At 30.0% G+C, this 22,339-nt stretch overlaps 2 protein-coding genes across 2 annotated transcripts; one reads left to right on the top strand and one right to left on the bottom strand.

Moving 5' to 3' along the window:
* Positions 1-3,653: 3,653 nt before the first annotated feature.
* Positions 3,654-5,429, top strand: LOC110664622 (uncharacterized). The gene is made up of 2 exons (XM_021824391.2): positions 3,654-4,105; positions 4,603-5,429. The coding sequence occupies exon 2, from the start codon at positions 4,616-4,618 to the stop codon at positions 5,108-5,110; it is 495 nt and encodes a 164-aa protein (XP_021680083.2). The 5' UTR covers positions 3,654-4,105; positions 4,603-4,615; the 3' UTR covers positions 5,111-5,429.
* A 6,314-nt stretch (positions 5,430-11,743) lies between these two features.
* Positions 11,744-18,992, bottom strand: LOC110664616 (aldehyde dehydrogenase family 7 member B4). Its single transcript, XM_021824366.2, has 16 exons — positions 18,789-18,992; positions 18,138-18,274; positions 17,318-17,404; positions 16,976-17,107; positions 16,697-16,769; positions 16,407-16,429; positions 16,248-16,311; positions 15,398-15,443; positions 14,583-14,763; positions 14,008-14,184; positions 13,752-13,916; positions 13,149-13,289; positions 12,769-12,866; positions 12,286-12,435; positions 12,008-12,096; positions 11,744-11,924 (listed from the first exon to the last, which is right to left on the bottom strand). The coding sequence occupies exons 1-15, from the start codon at positions 18,850-18,852 to the stop codon at positions 12,039-12,041; spliced, it is 1,596 nt and encodes a 531-aa protein (XP_021680058.2). The 5' UTR covers positions 18,853-18,992; the 3' UTR covers positions 11,744-11,924; positions 12,008-12,038.
* Positions 18,993-22,339: the final 3,347 nt, after the last annotated feature.

The raw sequence follows: 22,339 nt of genomic DNA, 5'->3' as shown, positions 1-22,339 counted from the left end.
ACATCACACCCGAACACCGGCATGTCACATCGCTTTTGGTGAACTTTTAAGTAGTGTGTCATTTATATTAAAATTTAATAGAATCTCCATTAAAGCTTTTAAGTAGTGTGTCTTACGTGATTTTAAATCATAAAAAAAATTATCTCATTACTAAATTAAATTAAAAAAATTTAAGAAAAAAATAAATTTTAATTTAATTTGATAAATATATAATTTTTTCTTAAAATCACGTAAAACACGTCGCATAAAAATTTTATTAAAAATTTTATCAAAATTTAAGTTAAGCGATTACTAATGAAAAAAATAAAAAATAAATAATTTTATTAAAATAAATTAAAATATAATAATTAAAATAAAATAATTAGTAAAACTGAGTGAACGATGGCTCAAATTTAAGCCGGGGAACATGAGAAACTCACAAAAAACTAACATATTTATGAGCCAAACCAAGACCTATAGCATCACAAATCAATGTATCGATCTCCATAGTGACACAATCCTTCCAATTTTTCATTAATGGGTTGTTTCCAGTCTCTTTCAAGTTTTAAGCCACTCCTTCACACATGAATATCCATTAACTTCTTAAATAATATTATATAATATTTTTTTCAATTAGATTAAAAAAACAAGACATTAAAGTTATAATTTTGTCTCACAACAATAAACAAGAAATTGAAAGTAAATATGTTAAAGTAGGAAGAAATAAGACAAATTGATTTAAACTATTTTAGTGAAAGTAAATTCAAGTTCAATTTTTAAATATTACAGATAATTTTCAACACTCTTAAATTTTCACAGATAACCATAAATAAAATAAATATATATGGTTATTTTTTTAATTAATTATTTTGATTTTGTTGGTGTGAGGGTGTGCTTCCAAATCAAAATTTATGATATTTTATACTATGTGCACCCGCAATTGATTGTTGCTTAATAAAGTAATTAATAAAATAATGAGATTATAATAATATATATGACTTGGACTTAACTGATTATAACTTGTAACAACCTAGATGTTTATACACGTCTACATATTATATACGTACGTCCAATAATTAATAACACAATTACGACGTAGTATTCATTTTCATTAATTAATTATTTAAATTTCTGATATCTCACTTCCCAAATACTACAACAAACCTAATTAAGATAATTACCATATATATTTTCATGTCACTTTAATGGAATTTTAATAAACCATTTATACGAATTTAATAAAAAAACATATATATTCTTCATTAATAAAAGGAAAATTATCAATGAATTAGCATGAATGGTAAATAATTCTGTATTACATTAAGATTAGTAATTTTAATAATTTTTAAAATATTTAGGTTTCAACTAATTATGTGATAAGACATATATATTTAATAATTCAATTGTTAAGAGGGTATTTAATTTAACTTATAAATCGATCAAACCTACTTATAAATAAAAAATTATTTGTTTAACTTATAAATTAAAAAAATTATTTAAAATAAATCAAAAGTTATAAAGTTAAATGCCATTACTTATAATTTATCTATTTATTTTGAAGCTACTATTTGATTAAATAAAAAATTATATTATCTAATAAATTATAAAAATATTAATATTATATTATTTTAATAACTATAATATTTAATTACAAGATATATCATTCTGATAAATTAAATTACTTTTAAGTATATTTTTATCAAATACTTAAATTATTTAAAATAAACTTTTAAATAATTTTATTAAGTAATTAATTATTTATTTTTAAATTAAAAATAAATTTTAAATCAAAAGTTAAAAATAAGTAGTCAAATTAAATACCTTCTAATTTAAAAATTATTAAAAAAGAGTTATTAGATATAAACTATAATTATTTATATTATAAGATTTATTTTGTATTAAATTATTATTGTAATAAATTTAAACTCTCATTTTAAAACTGGAAAAAGTTTTTATGCATGTCTCACATTGTTGAATGTGAGTTTCAAGCCTTTTTTTGGGTTTGTGTAACGAGAAATATAAAGGTGAGAGCAATAACACAAGAACAACACATGGACAAAGATGGGCTTGTTTATGTGATGGGAAAATTTTCATGGGAAAGATAGGAACAAGCCAAAGGAAGTGGGTTGTCCTTTATATATTCTTTGACAAGTGCATGTCCCTTTCACAATTGATGCTAATGATAATAATTTCAGTATTCTTGCTTTAACTTTGGCAAAGCTTGGGCCATTTTTTTTTTATTTAATTGATTATGACATGTTTGGCCTCTGAACCCACAATTTGGATCATTGAAGAATCCTCAACATGCTTCAAGAAAAATAATGGAGAGGGGGCTTATTTTGCTCTGCAAGGGGTTTTTGCTTCAATTACACTGCTCAATCATCCAACTCAATTATTATTATAAAGTTTGCATCTTATGTATTGCCATCTGGTTTTGCCCATCACGTCGATTGCCATTCACTCTTCTAACATTTTGAATTTTCTATCTTTTCATTCTCTAAATTTGAATTTTTTTAAAATATTTATTTCATAATATAAATGAGTTTTTTTTTATTTAATTTTAATTGAAACTCAAATTCAAAACTTTATAATCTTAAAAATAATTTTAATATTACTAAACTAAAATTCATCGATTATATTCATCACATTTTAAATAAGTTGTTCAATATTTTTAATAAAGAATATTATATTTATATGCTCACATGTATATGATTTTTTTTTATTTATATTGAAATTAAAACAAAATATTTTTACAATAAATACACAAAGTGATGTTATTTACTAGTAATCCTTCATGGGTTTGTGCCTGAACATAAGAATGGAACGTGGGATTGTTGTGGGTAATCTTTTCGATGTTAAGTTAGTAAAGGGACATTTTTGACTAATTTCTTTATGGAGACATTAAAATGAACACACGATGGAATTTGAAGTGTAAAATTTTGAAAATTTTATCTATAACGAATTTTTATTTGATTATGATTCGAAATCCTAAATAATGTGAGACATTTATTTTTAATAGATAAAGTTAATGTTAGATTATGAAATTATTATTCAATTAGGCACATATCATAACGCTAAAATCGTAAGACTTAATAATTGAATCACATTGTTATTATATTACAATGTGAGTCTAAATAATAAGATAATTTAAAAGATAGATTTATTGAGTATTTGGGTATATATTCTAAATTGTATTGCCAAATAAAATTTGAACTCTCAAATTTCAAGAATATTTCATTTATATCATTAAATTTACACATAAATTAATATTATTGATTATTTTATATATGTATATTTTAAGATAAATTAGTGTAAATTGATCTGTTTAATCACTGAGATTTTTTGTTTTTTCAAAAATCACAAAGAGTAATAACTACAAGGCTACCAGACAGTATTAACTCAAAACAAACAATTGGACACATGAGGCAAGAAAATCTATCATGCTGTATCTTACACGTTTTAATAGTATACGTGGCGTTCATCAATTGGTCCAGAGATGAGAAAAACAATAAAAAGCCTCCAAACAGCAAATATTGGCTAAGGATAGTTGAGAATAGCTTCACAACATGATAGATGCTTAGCTGGCAATCCAAAGATCAACGGTCGGAATTCAATGGCAGTATCAAATGCCGACGTGGATGGTACATTTTAGAGCTTCAATCATTGGGTTCTCTTTCTAACCCAACCAATTTTTCTCTTCCTTTCCTCCATTTATCTCTCTCTATTTCATATGTATGCGTGAGTGGAGAATTTTGTGCAAGAGAAACAAAAAGCAATATCTTGGTTTTGTTCATATAAAAGATTTGGGATTCTTCTTTGAAAGTTTTCTAGAAAGGTTTCTTGAGATCTCAATAGTTTCATTGAGGAGGAGGGAGAGCACATACACATATAGAAAAGATCGAGAAAGGAAGGTAGAAAGAAGCAGAGAAACGAGGATAATTGGAAATGGTTTTCATGTCTGAGATTTTGTTTGCAGAGGAAGAGATGGTTGAAGATGGAGAGTGGGAGAAGAGAGATAATATTCACAACCCCCAGTAGCAGCAGCAGAACATAAAATAGCAATACATATTCATATATACACCTTTCTTCATATACTCATCTAGTTCATTTTCATCTCCTTCTGCTGGTAATCCTCATCAAGAGTTTGTTTATCAACTTTTCTTGTTTCTGAACATGTTTTTAGATTGATATTTATCTTTCTTGTTTCATCCCTGCCTTGATTGAAATTGCAGAGGATTTATATATATCTTCTTCTTTTAAAGAACTGAAGAATTTTCTTTTACCTTTTGAATATTTCGATTTTCAAGACGATGAGCTGCTTTTAGAAAATATTTTGGTATCCAGCTGGTTTACAAAATGCTTTCTGCGCCTAACGCGTAATCATCATGTTCTTTCTATAGATATATATACCGTTTTCTAGAAACACAAAAACCGCTTTTGAAAAACAGAACAAAACACAATCTTTCTATTCAAGAAAACAGCTTTATCAAAAACCCATCTTTTCCTTCTATCATTTGAGTTCTGAATCAAGCTTTATCAAAAACCCATCTTTTCCTTCTATCATTTGAGTTCTGAATCATACTTAAAAACGGGTTATTGATGATTTTGGCGGGTCGTTTACAGGAAATTTCTGCAAATGTCTGCTACCATAATCAGTGATCCTATGGTGGTATCAACCCCAGAAACCCAACCAGCTTCAGCTGCAACATCAACTAAACTAACTGCAGCCCAAGCGGAAGTGGAGTTTGCCAAATGTGATTGCTGTGGTCTAACCGAAGAGTGCACCCCAGCTTACATTGAAAGAGTACGGGAGAGATACCATGGCAAATGGATTTGTGGGCTATGTGCGGAAGCTGTAAAAGATGAGATTGTGAGGGTTACAGAGAGGCTTATCAGCACAGAAGAAGCCATGGCTAGGCACATGAACTTTTGCAAGAAATTTGTATCCTCTGGCCCTCCTCCTGACCCAACTATCCTTTTGATATCTGCTATGAGACAGATTCTTAGAAGAAGTTTGGATTCTCCAAGAGGGTTAAGATCAACCCCATCTAGTCCTACCAATACTAATGGACAAATGCGAGCTGCTGGGCTTGCTAGGTCTGAAAGTTGCTTCCCTACTTTGTCTGGTTGATACATGTGGACTGCGAGGGGATCAATAAAAAATCACAGAAGGGGATACTGGAGAAAATTACAGTTCATTTGATGCAAATAAGAAAGAGGGGAAAAGGGCAAAAAAGGGAAAAGCAAAAAAGAAAGAGGGAAAAAATTTTGGACTTAGGTGCTTAATAGTAGTTATTTAGATGTTAAAATTAAATACAGAACTTCCTTTGTCAGAATATGAAATCCCATTTTTCCTGAGACTTTATGTTTCAGTTGTATTTGTAAAAAATGTCTTCTTTAAATTCTTGCTCTTTTGTTTACTAAATTATATAAAAAATTATATGTCTCAATGCTTGATTGTGATTGGGCTAGTTGCTTGCAGGTGTCTTCATTTATGGCTAGTCTAGCCTTTGAATTTTTATATGGAGTGGCACTCACTAGGCACTAAGAAATCAGATTTGATTATATTTTAGGTAGAAGAATCTGTATGACTAATTACTTATCAATTTTGTGGAGTTTGATAAGTTGGTCGCAATATAAGATTGGCTATAATTCAACATTTGGTTGAAATTTGGTGACACTTCATCTATAGAATTTGAAGTTTGAAATTTAAAGATATTGCTTTTGTTAATAGATCCAGAGAAGTCTTTAGCATGGAATTCTTTAATGGTGGAGACCTACCTTTTGATTATCTGTGAGTATTCTCTTATGCGTCTGGCTGCCACTAATGGCATTTCTTTATTTGATTCCCTAACAAAAGCAGGATATATTGTGTAATGGATGGAATATTAGATTGCCATAAATGACAAATATGGTTGAGTTGTCCTCTTGTTTGTCATTCTCTGGCCTTGACTATGCCATGCATGATTTGTTCATATGATCATATCTACCTTAAATTTCCAGATCTTGGCACTGTTGCTTGTGAAACCACTAGTGATTTTGTAGTTTTAGATTGGGAAGGGTTAAGCAACAATATTTTTTTTGTTCATTTGTCTTTGATGGAACTCTAAAATTCAGTAAAGCTCAACCATTAATATAGTTGATAATGGATTCCATGAAATATTTTGAAGTGGAATGAAATTAGAAAATACCTTGTCCCCTTGTTTTGGAAACTAGAATTTTATAACGGTTCAATTTAATTTTTATTTTTTTTTGTTAATTCTCATGCTTAAAATTAAAGAATTTAATTCTTTTTAATTTAAAAAAAATTATTTAAAAAAAATATAAATCAACGAAAATTCAATTAAATTCTTTTCTTATTCCAAAGAATGCCTTTAAGATATCTAATGTTGTGCTTTTTATCACCATGGAATTTGTGAATGTTCTCCTTTTTATCTTTCTTGGCCCAGAAATATAGATAAATCTAATTCCCAAGTTCATGTATATCCAAAGATTTCATTCTAGGAACTCCACACATGCAACAATCCCACTTACATAGAATGACCACAAAAAGGTTACAAGAAGATGAAGATTAAGATTATTTGTCTAACAAGAATAAAATCTAAATAATGTTTTTGTAATGAAAGTAAACTCAAGTGATAAAATGGTATATAAGGATTATGTCTTCTTTCAAGGATTTGTATAAGTAGAAAAGGAATAAAAAATTGTTAATCTATCTTTAAATAAAGAATATGCTTCAATTAATCAGAAACTTTTTATGCATGGAAGCTTCAATCCTAAATAATACTTCACCATTTCTTGACAAAATAGGATGGGGATTTAGACAGGGTGACGTATGAGGGAAATGCTGGCAAAGGCTTTCGTTAGATCTCAGCAGAAGAACCCATAGCAGTGACAACTCAGACAGCAACAGCACTAGAGATAGTAGTAGTGCCACACATCTCTCTTGCCAACTGAATTGCCAGACAGAAGATTCTGGACCATGGGCATCAGTGCATGGTTGGTAAGGTGTCTTATATTTGTGTGGATGATAGATCCAAGTGGGCATTAGCCTCTGTTTGGATCACAGTGGGACAAGTCATCTCAACCAAAGCTTGGATCCACTCAAGCTCTTCATTATGTGAGTTTTTTGGTCTCCTTTTCATTTCTGTTTCATTGGATTTTCTTTCTTTCAGGGCTTCTCATTCTTGTTTTTTAGCCTGAAATTGTGAATTTGTCAACATTTCCAGGGTTAACATTTACCATTGACTCCAGATTAAACTAGCAGACATAATCTTAACATTCCAGGAACTTAACTCAATAAAAAAGAGCTAATCAAATCTTTTTCAACAGCAAGGCTCCCTGTGATGGTGGTGTAGGAGAGGATATTCTCACCAGCTAGGATGACAGTGAATATATAAAATACAAAGGAAAATAAATTGTCTTTTTCTTTGAAAATGGTGGTTAGTTTCCTAAAAAAAATATAGCATCAAAACCAACCCCTACAAGCACCTATACTCTTCCACCAATTATTTATAAGTTGCTTTATCAATTTCCTTAAATAGTATCCATTTCACCTAATGTGTATATATCATATCAGATTATTGATCCCTTCAGTTGATATGGTTCAAAGGGTCAAATGATTCATTCCTTTTATTTATCATCTTCTTGTTAATGTGTATCATTGTTTAATAGGAGTCAATTAAGACTAATTACAATTATTAAAACCAGAAGGGATGAAATTATCTAACCAAGCGAAAAATAGTTGGAATGCAACTTCTTCAAGTTATCCCATCATTATATTGCTTTTAAGAGAGTGATTTGGCAACTAGCTGGTAATGTTCTGGGACTAGGGGTCATGAAGTGACACTACTAGCTAGCTAATAAGACAAAATCCTGTTATTTATATGATTGAATTTTGAAAATGTTTTAATCTAGTCGAATTTGTTATCCAATCCAAAAAATTTTGCATAATATTTTATGAAATTTATAGTGATAATAAAAAATATGAATGAAAATATTATATTTTCTATCTATTACAGAGTATTATGATAAATTTGAAAAATATATTGATATCAAAGGTTTTAAAATTCTAAATAATTATATTTTAATATTTTTAACATATTAAAACTTTTCATTAATATTTTGCTTATAAATATAAATTTTATAGTTGAAACATGTAAATTATCTTTATATGTATATACCTTAATTCTACGTGCCTGATATAATAAATCTTAATTCTTCGATGACTCACATTAGATTAAGAAGATTTACGAATGAGTTAAGCAATTAAAAGGTTATACTTAGAAAGAAAGAAATGTGGCTTCTACTTGGAAGCTATATTGCTTTCTTACCTTACTTGTAATCATTTGCTCAATTATTTGAAGATTAGAATGCAGAAGTATGATATTGTTTACCATTATTTGTGGAAATTATGGTTGTAATATCATCAAGAAATTAATCTCTTTTTTCCCCCTTAAATCACTCTATTATGTTTGTTTATTGTTCTTGAAATCATTAAAAGTTATCAGTACACACGCAACGATTGGCAAGCAATTACAATTCTAAGGTTTCGGAGAGCAAGGTAGATATATACAATTGCTAAACGACAACGAAGCAACATCTCCAATGATTTGAACTAACCAAGATTATCATAATTATTAGTAAATGAAATTAATTCAAGCCAATGTTGTAGCATATGAAAGATTTTTTTTTTTATATAATTAATTCATTTACAAGGTATCTTCTTTTAATTTAATGGTATCAAATAGCCTTTGTGAAAGATAAATAATCTGTCTTTTTCATCCAAAATGGTAATTAGTTTCTAAATAATCTTAATTAGCATAAAAAGGTTAATTAAACAAGAAGAGATTAACAAACAAAAACTCTTCCACCAATTGCCTTTCTTCTCTTTTATTATCTTAATTATTAGTTTACCAACCTTCACTCAATCAATCAGTCTATTTCTCTAATGCATTGTTTCACATTTGTCCTTAATCATGTTCTTAAGTACTTAATTGATCAAGATGATTAATAAGTCACATGATTTTCATTGTCCACTTCTAAGAGTTATTAATCGTTTAGCATGAGTTAATTAAGACCAACTAATTGCAATAATTAATGCCAACTGGGATGAACAATTATTGCATGAAACCTACCAATTAAGCAATACTTATATTAGATGTTGAAACTACTTTAAAAATTTGCAACCCAACATATTTTTTTGCATTATATAATGCCTTATATTCATACAAGTATTCAATAGCTTATTAATTAGTCTTTGGTCCTTTATTTGATATAGAGTGTTGGTCTTTAGTCCTTTGTTTGATAGAGAATGTTGGAGGAAACTAAATCAAATCTTAGATGGCTTCAAATGGCATCAATAAGTTTTATTGAGTGTTAGGTATCATGAAATCACATAGTTAGTTGATAAGTATCTGGCTAAGCTGGTTAATAAGTATTTGGCTGGACAGTGAAATTCATGATTATTTGTTCTCCCTAGTCATGTTTATATGCTGTACAATGCCTAACATATATATAAACTTGCTGATAATTTTAATACACTCTCTCAATTTTTTTTTGCTTATCTAAAACATAACAAATGATTATAGGAATAAAGTTATAGTCGTCTATTATTTTTTGGTTTTTAAAGCTTCATTTATTTCATATTTTTCCGTATAGTACTTAAAAAAATGGGTCAAATCATAGAGAAAATAAAGTCATTTTTAAGAAAAATTATTTTTTTTCTAAAAAAAAAGTTATTTTTTAAACTTTAATACTTTTATTAAAACGTAAAAACATGTATATATACAATTAGTTTAAAATTATAACCAAATAAATTAAAAAATATTTTTCATGAAAATTATTTTTCATATATAAATTATTTTTTAAAAAATAAGCGAAGTTTAAATTTTTTTAGTTAAGTTCCAATAAATTCAGAATTTTCTGGTTTGAAATTGTACTTATTATAATGCCAAGTCTAAAGAAAGTAATGAATTGAATTTATAGGAGTGATTTCAATATTTGTGCTGGTTTGTATAATTTTATATTGGAAAATAAAGAATTTTTATAAGCAATCATTTGTGAGGTAAAATTTTGAAAAACTCAATATATTTGTTGGTATATATATTTGTAATTGAGTGAGAAAATTCTGATGCTAAGCAGCCAGAAGGAATATTTTAGTAGAAAGATACAAATAGTATGAGCTTATATCTTGTAAAGAATTTATAGCAATTTGGATTTTGATGTAAGAAAAGTTGCCAAATGCAATGGCAAGATGTTCCAATTAAAGAATTTCAATTTAAAACATAAAGAGAACAAAATCTGCTTAATCTCAATTATTGTTGAAGGCCATTCAGACAGTATTTTGGGCCAATAAGAGCATTCCAAATTTGGGCTACAATTGTGGATTATCAGAGTCTCAAATTAAATCAAAGAAATAAAAAAATATATAATATATATTGCTATAAAATTTATATTATATTGAATTAAATTTGTTTATTGTTTTCCTTTAATTTATATTTTTATGAAAAAACTGAATATGTATATAGTTAAAATTATAATATATAATCTAAATTTTTTTAATTATAAATGCATATAAAAAATAATTGTATTTTTTATTTTTTAATTAAAATATTTTTTTTCAGACAAAAAATTAAAATTTTAAATGCATAAATTAAAATATGAATTAAAATTAAAATCAAACAAAAATTACTTAAAATTAAAATGAAATTTTATTTATAATTTTAATAAAAACTAATATTTCACTTTTAATGTTAATTAGAAAATAAACTGAAATCACACATACACACTAATAGCATTGCATGCTGACAACATCACTGTCCCAAAAATAATTCATTTATATGTAATATTTTATATAATTCCAACATCTTTATCTTTTAAATTAATTTTTAATAATTCATTTTCAATTAATTTCTTATATGAGTTTTTCCATGTCATATGCCAGTTCCTTAATTAATCCATAAAAAAAAAATATAATTCTTATTCTCCTTTAAAACTAAAAAATTAAAAGAGTAATTGAGCCAATATAAATTATTGCAGTTGAAACACATGAGAAGATGCTATCTGTTGGGCAATATCACATTAAAAGAATTAGATGTCATGAAGAAGATATGCAATCAAACTTATTTTTTACATGATATGTTGTCTTATATTCATTATACAAACATTCGTTTCATATAGAATGTTTATTTCCTGGTCTTTTATTCCACATAAAATGTTGGAGGAAACTAAATCAAATCCATGGTCTCAATCTATATTGGGTTTGGCTAAATCCGCAATGGCAGCTTAATTTGTTTAGGCAAATCATATCTATCTATATTGGATTTGGCTGAAACTTCAACAGATTCAAGAACAGCTACCATTGCAAGTAATATATCTTTACCAAAAAAAGACAACCTATTATATTATATATATATTAAGACCCTATTACTAAATTCATATTCATATTTTATAGTGAAAAATATGAATTTTAATTGAAATTATTTATGAGGTGTAATTTTGAAATTATAGATTTTATTTTCAACTTTTGATAGACTATTTTACCTTGACTACGGGCTAAATGTAAAAAGAAAATTAAAAAATTCAATATATTTCTTTAAATAAGTTTGGGGTAATTTTTATGTGATGAAAAACTTTAAACAACACAAAATAAAATATCTGTTCAATGATTTTTTAAAAATATTTTGTTTAATACAGCCACGTTATATAGAACCATTCCATGTATTTAGGTAAAACAAGAAATGGAAAATAACGACAATTTCCCTTTTGAAGAATCAAACTTGATAGAAAATAGTCATTTAAACATCAATTCGCGCGATTGATCTTCACACATTATTATTATCATTATAATTTGTCAACAGACACTTATTCTGATAAAATCCGGTTCTAGTTTTGTGCACAAAAGCTCTGACATTAATGCTTTGCTCTGAACGAATATAATGCTTCTGCAATGACAAGAAACAAATTAAACTATACATGGCAAAGCTAAATGAGATAATAAGATCAACACACCTTAGAAAATACTTACAAAGTAGACATGCTTGACCTTAATGTGTTTTCTATGAGCCGAAATTGATGCCTTGTGCTAGCGGTAATTCATTCCCGTAGTTGATAGTACTGCAGGAATTAATTATAAAGAATTACCTAGAGGACGCTTATTGATTTCCTTTTTTTACTATTCCAAAGGGTATGGGATAAGAGATGGGAAAGTCATGATCAAACTTTTATAATGCAAATTATCAGACTAAACCAAAAAAGTCAAGATGCTAAGGCAACAAAGACATTGGAGTGTTTAATCAAATTTACCAAGTGGATCGTCGCATGTACTGCTTCCAAGAATCACTTCCTGCTTCACGACCACCTCCTGTAGCCTTTTCACCACCAAAAGCACCTCCAATTTCAGCACCATTTGTTGGTATATTTACATTCACAATACCACAGTCACTTCCTTGCGGCCTGCATTATATGTAATTGAGCGAGAAATTTCTGATGCTAAGCAGCCAGAAAGGAATATTTTAATAGAACATACAAATAATTGGAGCACATATCTTGTAAAGAATTAATATCAATTTGGATTTGATGTCAGAATAAGAAAAATTAACTAGGAAAATTGCTTGGAAGTAAGATGCTCCAAATGCAATTAATGAATTTCAATCCAAAACATGATGCAAAAGGATTTAAAATTCTGAAGATAAGCAACTACAAACATCTCCCTCATTCAAGGCTTTTGAAGGTACAATAAGCATCAAAATATATAATTAACTCTACATTCATGGTGGAAACACTAACCCGATCCATTTGAAGATAACTTCAGGTTTGCGGGTGAAGATAGAACTGCTTAGTCCTTGAGGCACTGAATTGTTTATTTCAATTGCTTCATGTAAAGTCTGTAAAAACAACTGAGTCTTCAGAAAGCAGCTCAGCAGAAATCCAGAAAAATAAAAGAAAATATATACAAATAAGGGTTAAAGTATCAAAAAAAAAGAAAAAAGAAAAAAACTAAAGCAGGGTGTAAATTACAATGTAAACACTACTGTTTAAAATATCAGGAATTTCAATTTGAACCCAACAAACTAATTGTAAAAGCAATTTCTGTTTTAGCAGAAGGAAAATTTCAATTGTATTTACTTCACAATCCACCAAACAAAAGAACTTAACCGGGAGGCTACCTGAAATTTCATAACATAAAGAACAGGAGCAAATAACTCCTCCTTAACAACATCTGCTTTTGGAGAAATCTCTACTATTGTGGGCTGCACAAAATTGCCTTCGGATTCTATAACTGAACCGCCTGTTAGGATCTTCCCTCCCTGAAAAATTATAGATAGTAGATTAAATTAGTTGAACATCAGGAAAAATGACCCAATCCCAACTCAAAAACCATTGAAATGGGACTAAATCAACCACCAGTGAAGGTTTCAAGTACATGTTAGATCTTCACATGCTACTACATTCTTCTTGACTTTCTCAACCATATGGAAGTAACAACTTAAGTGTCATCATGAGGGGAATTCACTGGGTTCCCAACAGGCAAAACCTAACTTCATACATGACTTGTTTATTTAAAAATCAGTACAGTATCTTAAATTAAATATCAGTTTGTCAGATTTTTCAAATGACTTCACGAAAATCTAACCGTTTTGGGTCCTTGCAAATTTCCAATTTGTTTTGTGGTCCAGGAAGCTTAGACCATTGAGGAGAGAAGAATGCTTATGTTTGAAATATTAGAAACGTTGGCTAAATATGGCCCAAGAGAGAAAACTACAGCTTACCTGGGACTTAATGATCTCTATTCCCTTTTCAAAATTCTTTCTTGATTCAGAAGTATGCAATGGCCCAAGCAAGGTACCTTTTTCCAATGGATCCCCAACTTTAACTTGTTGGTATACATCAAGTAGTTGATCAAGTACTGTGTGATAGATACTCTCATGAAGAAGCTTCAACACAACCAAACAAAAGTTCAATAAGTAAATTTTTGGCTGCTATAACCATATGATTCCAAATGAAAAATTACATATATTAGAATACCAGCCTACGACAAGTTGTGCACCGCTGTCCAGCAGTCCCAACAGCAGCAAACAAAACAGAACGAACAGCTAACCGGACGTCTGCATCATCCATTACTATTATAGCATTGTTTCCACTTAATTCAAGCAAGCATTTACCGTATCTCTGATTCACTGTTTGTTGCACCATTAAGCCAACCTGTAGAATATGCTTAGTTCCTTTGAGAAATTATCAGAGTAATTAACATTAATTATGTGTCCATATAATTATAAATCTAGAGCAAACACGACAAAAATTTCAAACACATATGCATTTCTAAGAAAATGGAGAAAAGTCAATATTTCATAAATTGAAGTGACATAAATCAAAATATAGTAACTATAAATTTTGTTAATGAGGTGAGAAGACCAGAAATAATGAGTCCCAAAAGATTTTCTGAACGTATGTATTATATTTTACAACTTCATGGAATTAAACAAATATATTCAATGCCTCAAAAAATAGTACATAGATCAAATTTCATAAATAAATTGACCAAGAACAAAAGACAAGGTGAATAGTGAAGGTATTTCTAACAAGGCACAAGATTGAGATACCTTTGAACTCCCAGTAAATGAAACCAGAGGAATGCGTGTGTCTTTTGCTATTGCTTGACCAATGTCAGCACCACCACAAAAGGATGTAAAAATTGCAGGAGGTAAGCTGTTCTTTTCTAGCACCCCAGCTACCAGCTTCGTCATTGCTACAGTGATCAAAGGAGTTGTTGGTGCACCTTTCCTATAAGCAGAATTAAATTGTAATTAAGGATATATATATTTTAAAAATATTCAAGTAAAAGGAATATATATATATATATATATTCCTTTTACTTGAATATTTTTAAAAAAGTGTATCAGAATATATGTTGACATTTGAACTTTATATTTCATGCTGATGGTCACAAATGCACTTAAACAATGAGCTGGAAGTTCTAAACAATACTAACATAGATCTTATATTAAGCATGGATACCAAACCTCAGTTAACAAAAAAAAAGTTTGTTTTACTTTGAATCCTATAATTTATTTGACAATGTAACAATCTTCTCAAACTTTTATTCATATCTTGATCTAACAGGCCAGGACCATAACATTCATTAACCGCTTCAAGAACAAAGTAATTGGTTCTATTATTCCATGCAAAGGAAACACAGAGTTTTTAGTCATTCACATGCAAATACTAATAACATCTGGAATACACTTCAAGCAATCAACAACTTGCTAGGTGGTCCATAATATTAAAGCATGAAACTTGCAGGATGGCATCATGATATGCAGAATGAGGGGGAAAAAAAAACCCTTAGTATTTGATTTGAATTGACTAAAGCTAACCAGAAAATTTAGTGTCTCATTCCGGATTGATTATAACTTACCAAACAACACAATTGCCGCAGACCAGTGCAATACATGCATTCCATCCTATAAAACAACTTATATATCAATTCAAGGCACAACTAGATGGAAATATATTTGAACTTCAGTAAAAAGAAAGTTCTGGTCAGTAAATGTGCAAAATTTGATCAAGAAGAGGAGTACAGGACTACAGGCAGAAAAAAGCTAGCTCTAATTAGCAAATAGGACATGGAGTCTTGAGGAAAGTAACCTGGCAGAATATTGAAGTGCGCTACAAACATCTATGCATGATTGTTCTTTCCTTATTGGAAAAATTACACAACTTTTGCAGTTCTAACATTTGAAAACAACAATGATTCTCCTAGATAATCAGTATGTACTGGTAAAATTAAAATAAAGCTGATATATTAACATTTCAACTGAGGCTACCATGAATCACATACAGAAAATATCAACAGTTAATTTGACCCTTCATTCTCAACTAAATCACAAATGCCATGTGTTAGAGGCCACTTGGAGGCTTAATAAACAGCCACAATAACACAAACATAAAAAGCATTTCTTCAATTTTCAAAGAAACCTATTTACTAGCATACTATAGATTCACGTAATCCAAGATTGTTGATTTGCATTAACATTTACTTCATGCCTTCCTGGATGACAAAAAAAAAAAAAAAAACGGCTGCAAGCATGATTCTCAGCCACGAAGTGCATATAAACATTCAACTAAACAAGACATTAGAAATCACGTAGAAGTGGGGAAAGCGAGAGAAAGAAGGGGCTAAAACCATATGCTAAAGCAATTGCCATTAAAATTGAAGCTCATAAACACAAAATTGCTAATTTACAAAAATTGGATCAAGTACTAACCAAGAACAGCACATGGGAAGTTGAAAGCTGTAATCACACCAACTATCCCTAGAGGATTCCACATCTGCAATGAAAAAATGCATAAAGAAAAAAAATGTTTAGACCAACAAAAGAAATAGTCAAGCAGTTCCAATTGAAAAGCACAGGCATGCAAGGTACCTCCAACATTGCATGATTTGGACCTGTTAGAGAATAAACACAATTACTCCAGGACTAATTTTACAAAATTGAAAGAAAAAGAGAAAGAAATCCAATTTAGCTTTTGAACAAGGAGAAAATATCAGCTGCATATGATAAACAAATTCCAACATGATAAACAAATTCCAACATTCTCCACAAATATGCACCCATTTAAGATGCACATGAGAGAGGGAGAGGGGAGGGGGACGGGAATATTTTGACAAGTCAACCCAACAAAATATATGGAAGTAACCAATATTTAAACTCACGCTCTGAAGGTATTATTGATCCGTTCAGTTGCCGGCTTAATCCAACAGCAAAGTCACACATGTCAATGATTTCCTGCAATTAGAAGTGCTTCTCAAATGATATAAGCAAGTAAATAAACAGCCTATTACTATTGTAACAAAGCATTTAAGTCCATGTCTACATGAGATTAAGTAGTAACTAGCATCACAGAATGTATCAATTGATATCACAAACAATATAAGCGTGAGCATCCAATGTAAAATTGCAAAAGCGTAAAATTTTAAAACAAGGAGACATACTTGAACTTCTCCTATGCCTTCAGGAAGTATTTTTCCCATCTCAAGTGCGACAAGGTGACCAAGTTGCTGAAGTTTTGCCCTCAATGCATCCCCAATCTGTCTGACAATTTCGCCTCTCTTTGGTGCAGGAACCTGCAAGGCCTTAGTAGTTGATCTCAAGCAGAATAGGCAGGCAAGTGAAGAAGCATATTCCAAGAAGTTGGCATACCGATGAATTTTATGATGGGTCAAAGTCAAACATATGCAACTTAAACGCACACTCTTACAACATTTCCCCCTACCTCCAAAAATCTAAAAGAAATCAATAATGGTGATAAAAATTTTAAGTATTACTTATCACACCTGCATCCATATCTTAGCTGCTTCACTGCAAGCCTTCATGCCTTCTTCATAATCTTCAATGGAACCCTCCACAACCTCAGCTATTGCCTTGAGTCAACGTTGAGGATAAATCATTAACTTGATAATGTATTGCCACAATGCAATCATGTCAAGAAACACCAAACCACCACATGACCTCAACATGCACAAAAACTAACTTTGCATTGTAATTCAAAAGGGACCTCATCATCCAGTCAAACACACAAGCAAAGAAGCAAGAAAGTTCTATTTCCAAACAAAAATTTCTTAAGACAGGTACAATGATTGGAAACGAGTGCAGTTCTGATGGATGTATATGGAAGCAACTCTAGCAAAATTTTTGAAAAGGAAAAAGGAAAAAAAAAAAATGGTGCAATCTGAAAGAAAATTTCGCTTTGACTATAAGCAGTCAGTAGTCAGTTATACGACAACTAGTGCTTGAAGCTTAGAGACGCCAGCTGAAGTTCACGAAATGTATTTCTGTTAGCAATACGTAACTGACTATTCAATCATAGAGTAGTGACTGCCGAAGTAATTTGGAGCACATTTAATTAAATCTAATTGATCATCGAAAGAAGATAATAAACTAATTAATGCTAGCCTGCAAATCATACCAAGCCAAAAAAACAAAAAATACTCATATTTAATCCTCTAACCATGGAAATGATACATACATAAAAGCGAATAAATAAATAAATATATCATCATAAAAGGATAATTATTATCAAATGAAATTCAGAATGGAATTATACCCGGATTAACAAAAACAAAAAATAATCATATACCAAAACAGAAAACCGACCTGGTTTTTTGCAGGATTCAAAGTGGTGATCACTGGGCCACGTGCTTTCCACGTGCCATTCACGTAACAACCCAAGTTGCGCTCACTTAATCCGATCTCGGTCAAAAATTCATATTCTTTCCTTGCAAAACCCATCTCTACATACAAATAAACAAAAGAATTAAAAATGTTAATTCATTCACCCCCAAAAAAAAAAGAGAGATTTACATATTTAAGCACGGTACATCAAATTTTAAATCTGAAATTCAATTATCACTCCAAAACTCTTCACACTTCTTCAGAAACCAAAAACAAGCCAAAAATCAGTATTCTGAAAGAGAAATTTTAAGCTAAAGAAAAAACTTTTTCCACGATTTTCTCATAAATCAAACACGCCACAAGAGAAAAAGAGGTAAGATAAAATAAAACAGGACCAAAATCAACAACAGTATCCTCTACATTTTCATTCCCCAGCAACTCAAAGACGAAAAAAAAAACAGCACCACAATAACAAAAAGACAGCAAATCAGAAAGAGCAGAAAATTATAAAATCTTTTCTGTGGCGATGTTTTCCTGGCGACCAAACAGATTCGGCAAGTGTTTAATGAATAAAAAATTCAGATTAGAAGAAAATCAACAAAGAGAGAGTGATGATCAGGAGCTAAAAGTTACGCGAATTGGATTTTTCTGCTTCTGAATTCTGAACTGGAAAGGCAGAGTAAACTAAGGAGGACATGTAACGTTAAATAGGCATGAATTCCTGGTTTGATCAGAAAGAGTTAAATGAAAGGAGAGCGAGCAAGAGCCTAACAGACACAGAGACGTGGAGTTACAAGCGAAGTGTTCGGATTGGGATGAGAAACTCATTAACTCTTTTTATTTTATTTATTTCATTTTATTAGCGTATCATTTTATCTTATTTTTTCGATGTCCTTGTCACCACGTGCCACTCACATGCGGTGAGCCACACTGCCTGTTCTTAAATGATTAAGGATTCAATTTAAAAGAATTAAAGGGGTTAGCTTATATAACATTATTGAGTTATTATTAAAATCTCATATCAGTTGAATGTTGTTTAATTTTGGAGTTTTCAATGTATTTAACAGCTGATTATGAGACTGTCTAATTTTTAATTTTAATATTAAAAATAAATCATATTTTGAAAATTAAAGTATTATTTACATTTAAATATCTGTCAAATTTTTAATTTTTAAGATTTTATAAATTATACTTATGCCCATTATAATAAAGTAAAATTCTTTATTTTGATATAGTAAAAAGTTAAAATACATGTCATAATAGATTTGAGAAGCTTTTTAATAATAATAAATATTACTATTTAATATTTAAAATTTATTATAACTAATAAATCAGTTTATAATTTAAAAATTATATAACTTAGTCTTTATATTTTATTTTTATTAATAAATTAATTTTTATTTAAATTTTTTAAATTTTGCTCACTTAATGCGTTATTGGTTTTTTCCTTTTTTTTAGTCAGATATGGATTGAATTGATTTTTATGGAAAATAATAATAATAATCGCACCGCTTATGCGCGTGGGTAAAACAGCAGTTTGTAATGTTTTCATTTTAAGCATATTTCCAAAAAAATGACAATGAAATCCCTGTATTTCATAAAAATTAATTATCTGTTCCTTAAAAGCATTTAAAATATCCCTTGTTTATTTAAAATACAACTCTTTGCATTTTGGAAACATTTTTAAATTTCAAAAATACCCCTCTCCTTCCCCTTAAAGACCCATAACTTCTCTTTTCCCTTAATAGACCCACGACTCCTCCTTCCCCTAGACTGAATCTCTACCTTTCGTTTGTACTCTCCAATTCAACACATACACTCATCATCAGAAGAAAAACAAGAGGAAGAAAAAGAAGAAGTTTAGTTCAATCAAAGGGTTATGGTTGAATTTCTGAGTCTTGAGTTTAATTTGAATTTTTTGGCATACGACAAAGAAAAATGTGGAGTAGGGTTACTGTGCAACACTACAAAATGAGTGTGGAGTTAAAGTGGAGGCTTGTTCTGATTCTTAGAGGCCAATTCAAACAGAGAGAAAGAGATAAAGAAGAGGAATGTTTTACATTGATGGAACCATCATCCTTTGCAATCTTCATTGTTATTATAGATTAAGCATCGATAGCATTCAGTAAGTAGCTAAATAACATTGCAAATTAAAGAGATAGCAAATATGCACATGCTACTTTTATTCCTAAAATTACTAGAGGTACAGGTAACTCTTTTCTTTGCAGCACCGGATTGCTTCATCAAACATCACATCTAGCTCATGCTTGAATTCAAAACTACAGTCCAGTAGTTTCTTTGAAGACTCTCCATGATTTTTTTTTTACCTTCAATATCTTTTAGGGTTTCCACTTTTGATATTGGAATGATGGATACATGGCAGAAAGAAATTTAGACAGAATATCAATGCTAAAAAAGCCTTATAATCAACAATGAAGCTACGAATCCAATACCTCCTATAGCACATACTTTACTTTTATCTGCTTCCATTAAACTTGACGAAGATTAAGCACGCGGCACAAATTGCTCTTAATCCTTTCAATTGGCTCAAGAATGTGGATCCTTCGAAACGCAATTGAATGTGAATAGGCCTTTTTCCTCTCCGACTCCCATGAAGAGCAAAGAAACTATCTGCCTTTTTGCTCTCTGACTCCCATGAAGAGCAAAGAAACTATCTTTCCTTGCGTTTCGAAAGATCCACATTCTTGAGCAAATTGAAAGGATTGAGAGCAATTTGTGCCGTGTGCTTCATCTTCGTTGAGTTTGATGGAAGCGGATAAAAGTAAAGTATGTGCCACAAGAGGTATTGGATTCGCAGCTTCATAGTTGATTATAAGGCTTTTTCAGCATTGATACTCGGTCTAAATTTCTTTCTGCCATGTATCCATCATTCCCAATATCAAAAGTGGAAACCTTGAAAGATATTGAAGGTAAAAAAAAAACCATGGACAGTCTTCAAAGAAACTACAGGACTGTAGTCTTGAATTCAAGCATGGGCTAGATGTGATGTTTGATGAAGCAATCTGGTGTTGTAAAGAAAAGAGTTACCTCTAGTAATTTTAAGAATAAAAGTTGTTACACCTAACCCCTTTATAAGGCATAACATGATCCCGTAGTATACCTAATGAATTACCGACTCCGTATACCGATAACCCATTAAATACACTACAAGGGATTTTAAAATAATTTTATTACTTTTTGAAAGTGGTGAACTTTTCTAGCAGGTATTAAAAACATTTACTTGAAGTTTAAAGATTTGATAAAATTTTTGTCCATTTTGATTTTTCCTCAAATTTTGAAAAAATTTTGGCAGAGTGTCGGCTGTATTTGAGAAAACAAAAAATTTTACCTATAGAAAACACTTCCAATATAACACTTCATCAACTCACAACCACCATTATAACTCAATTCAGTACAATTTCCTCCAAACTCCACAATTCAATCAATATTTCACAACTCAAAATTTTAATACAATTATTATCAAAAATAGTAATAATTAATTTCATACACATTGCATTAAAGAAAAATTAATTTACATTTATCAGTCCAAAAATTACATTAGAAAATTCAAAATAATATTATTACAAAATCTGTGCAACTGCTCATGACCAATTTACAAATGTACATACAATCAATTACATCAAAATAAACATGTACAATCAGGTTATAAAATTATACCCGACAAAAGGTCCAGAATTAGCTATGAAATCCTCAGCAGCTCACTCTGTTGCTCTATTAGTCTCTCTATTTGCAACAGTACTAAACAACATCGCTGAGTACTATGACTCAGTGGTGCACAACATACTAAAATAAAATTTTATACATAAATCAAATCACATTTATTCAAATATGGTACTGAAAATGAAAACAAATACAAAACACAATTTATAATTTTAATCAAAACAGTCTCATTTCGGAAGTCCCAAAACAGATTTCATAAAAACACACAGTTATATCATACCATTAGTACAATGTTCATCTCAATAGCCGGAGGCTTATGAGGAATCTCAAAGCTAGCTAGCTCAAACTATGGGTACCCATTCAATTTCTTCCTCTACTGGCACACACCTCAACACTTCAGCCAGAGAGAAAATTCAAAATTCAAAACTAATTCCTCCCATTAGGCATGCTAGGGAGGCATTCAGATATATGGTTATGACACTGTGATTTTAAAACTATCTTAA

The sequence above is a fragment of the Hevea brasiliensis genome, chromosome 6, assembly GCF_030052815.1.
Source record: "Hevea brasiliensis isolate MT/VB/25A 57/8 chromosome 6, ASM3005281v1, whole genome shotgun sequence".
Taxonomy (NCBI): Eukaryota; Viridiplantae; Streptophyta; class Magnoliopsida; order Malpighiales; family Euphorbiaceae; genus Hevea; species Hevea brasiliensis.
Note: the sequence above shows the minus strand (reverse complement) of the source record. Positions and strands in the feature narration are given on the sequence as shown.

Coding starts and splice junctions, on each gene's coding strand:
- LOC110664622 (XM_021824391.2), top strand. CDS start 4,616: ATGTCTGCTACCATAATCAGTGATCCTATGGTGGTATCAACCCCAGAA.
- LOC110664616 (XM_021824366.2), bottom strand. CDS start 18,852: ATGTCCTCCTTAGTTTACTCTGCCTTTCCAGTTCAGAATTCAGAAGCA. Junction 16,770..16,975: donor AAGGCATAGGAGAAGTTCAA/GTATGTCTCCTT, acceptor TTCTAATTGCAG/GAAATCATTGACATGTGTGA. Junction 16,312..16,406: donor CAAATCATGCAATGTTGGAG/GTACCTTGCATG, acceptor TTTTCATTGCAG/ATGTGGAATCCTCTAGGGAT.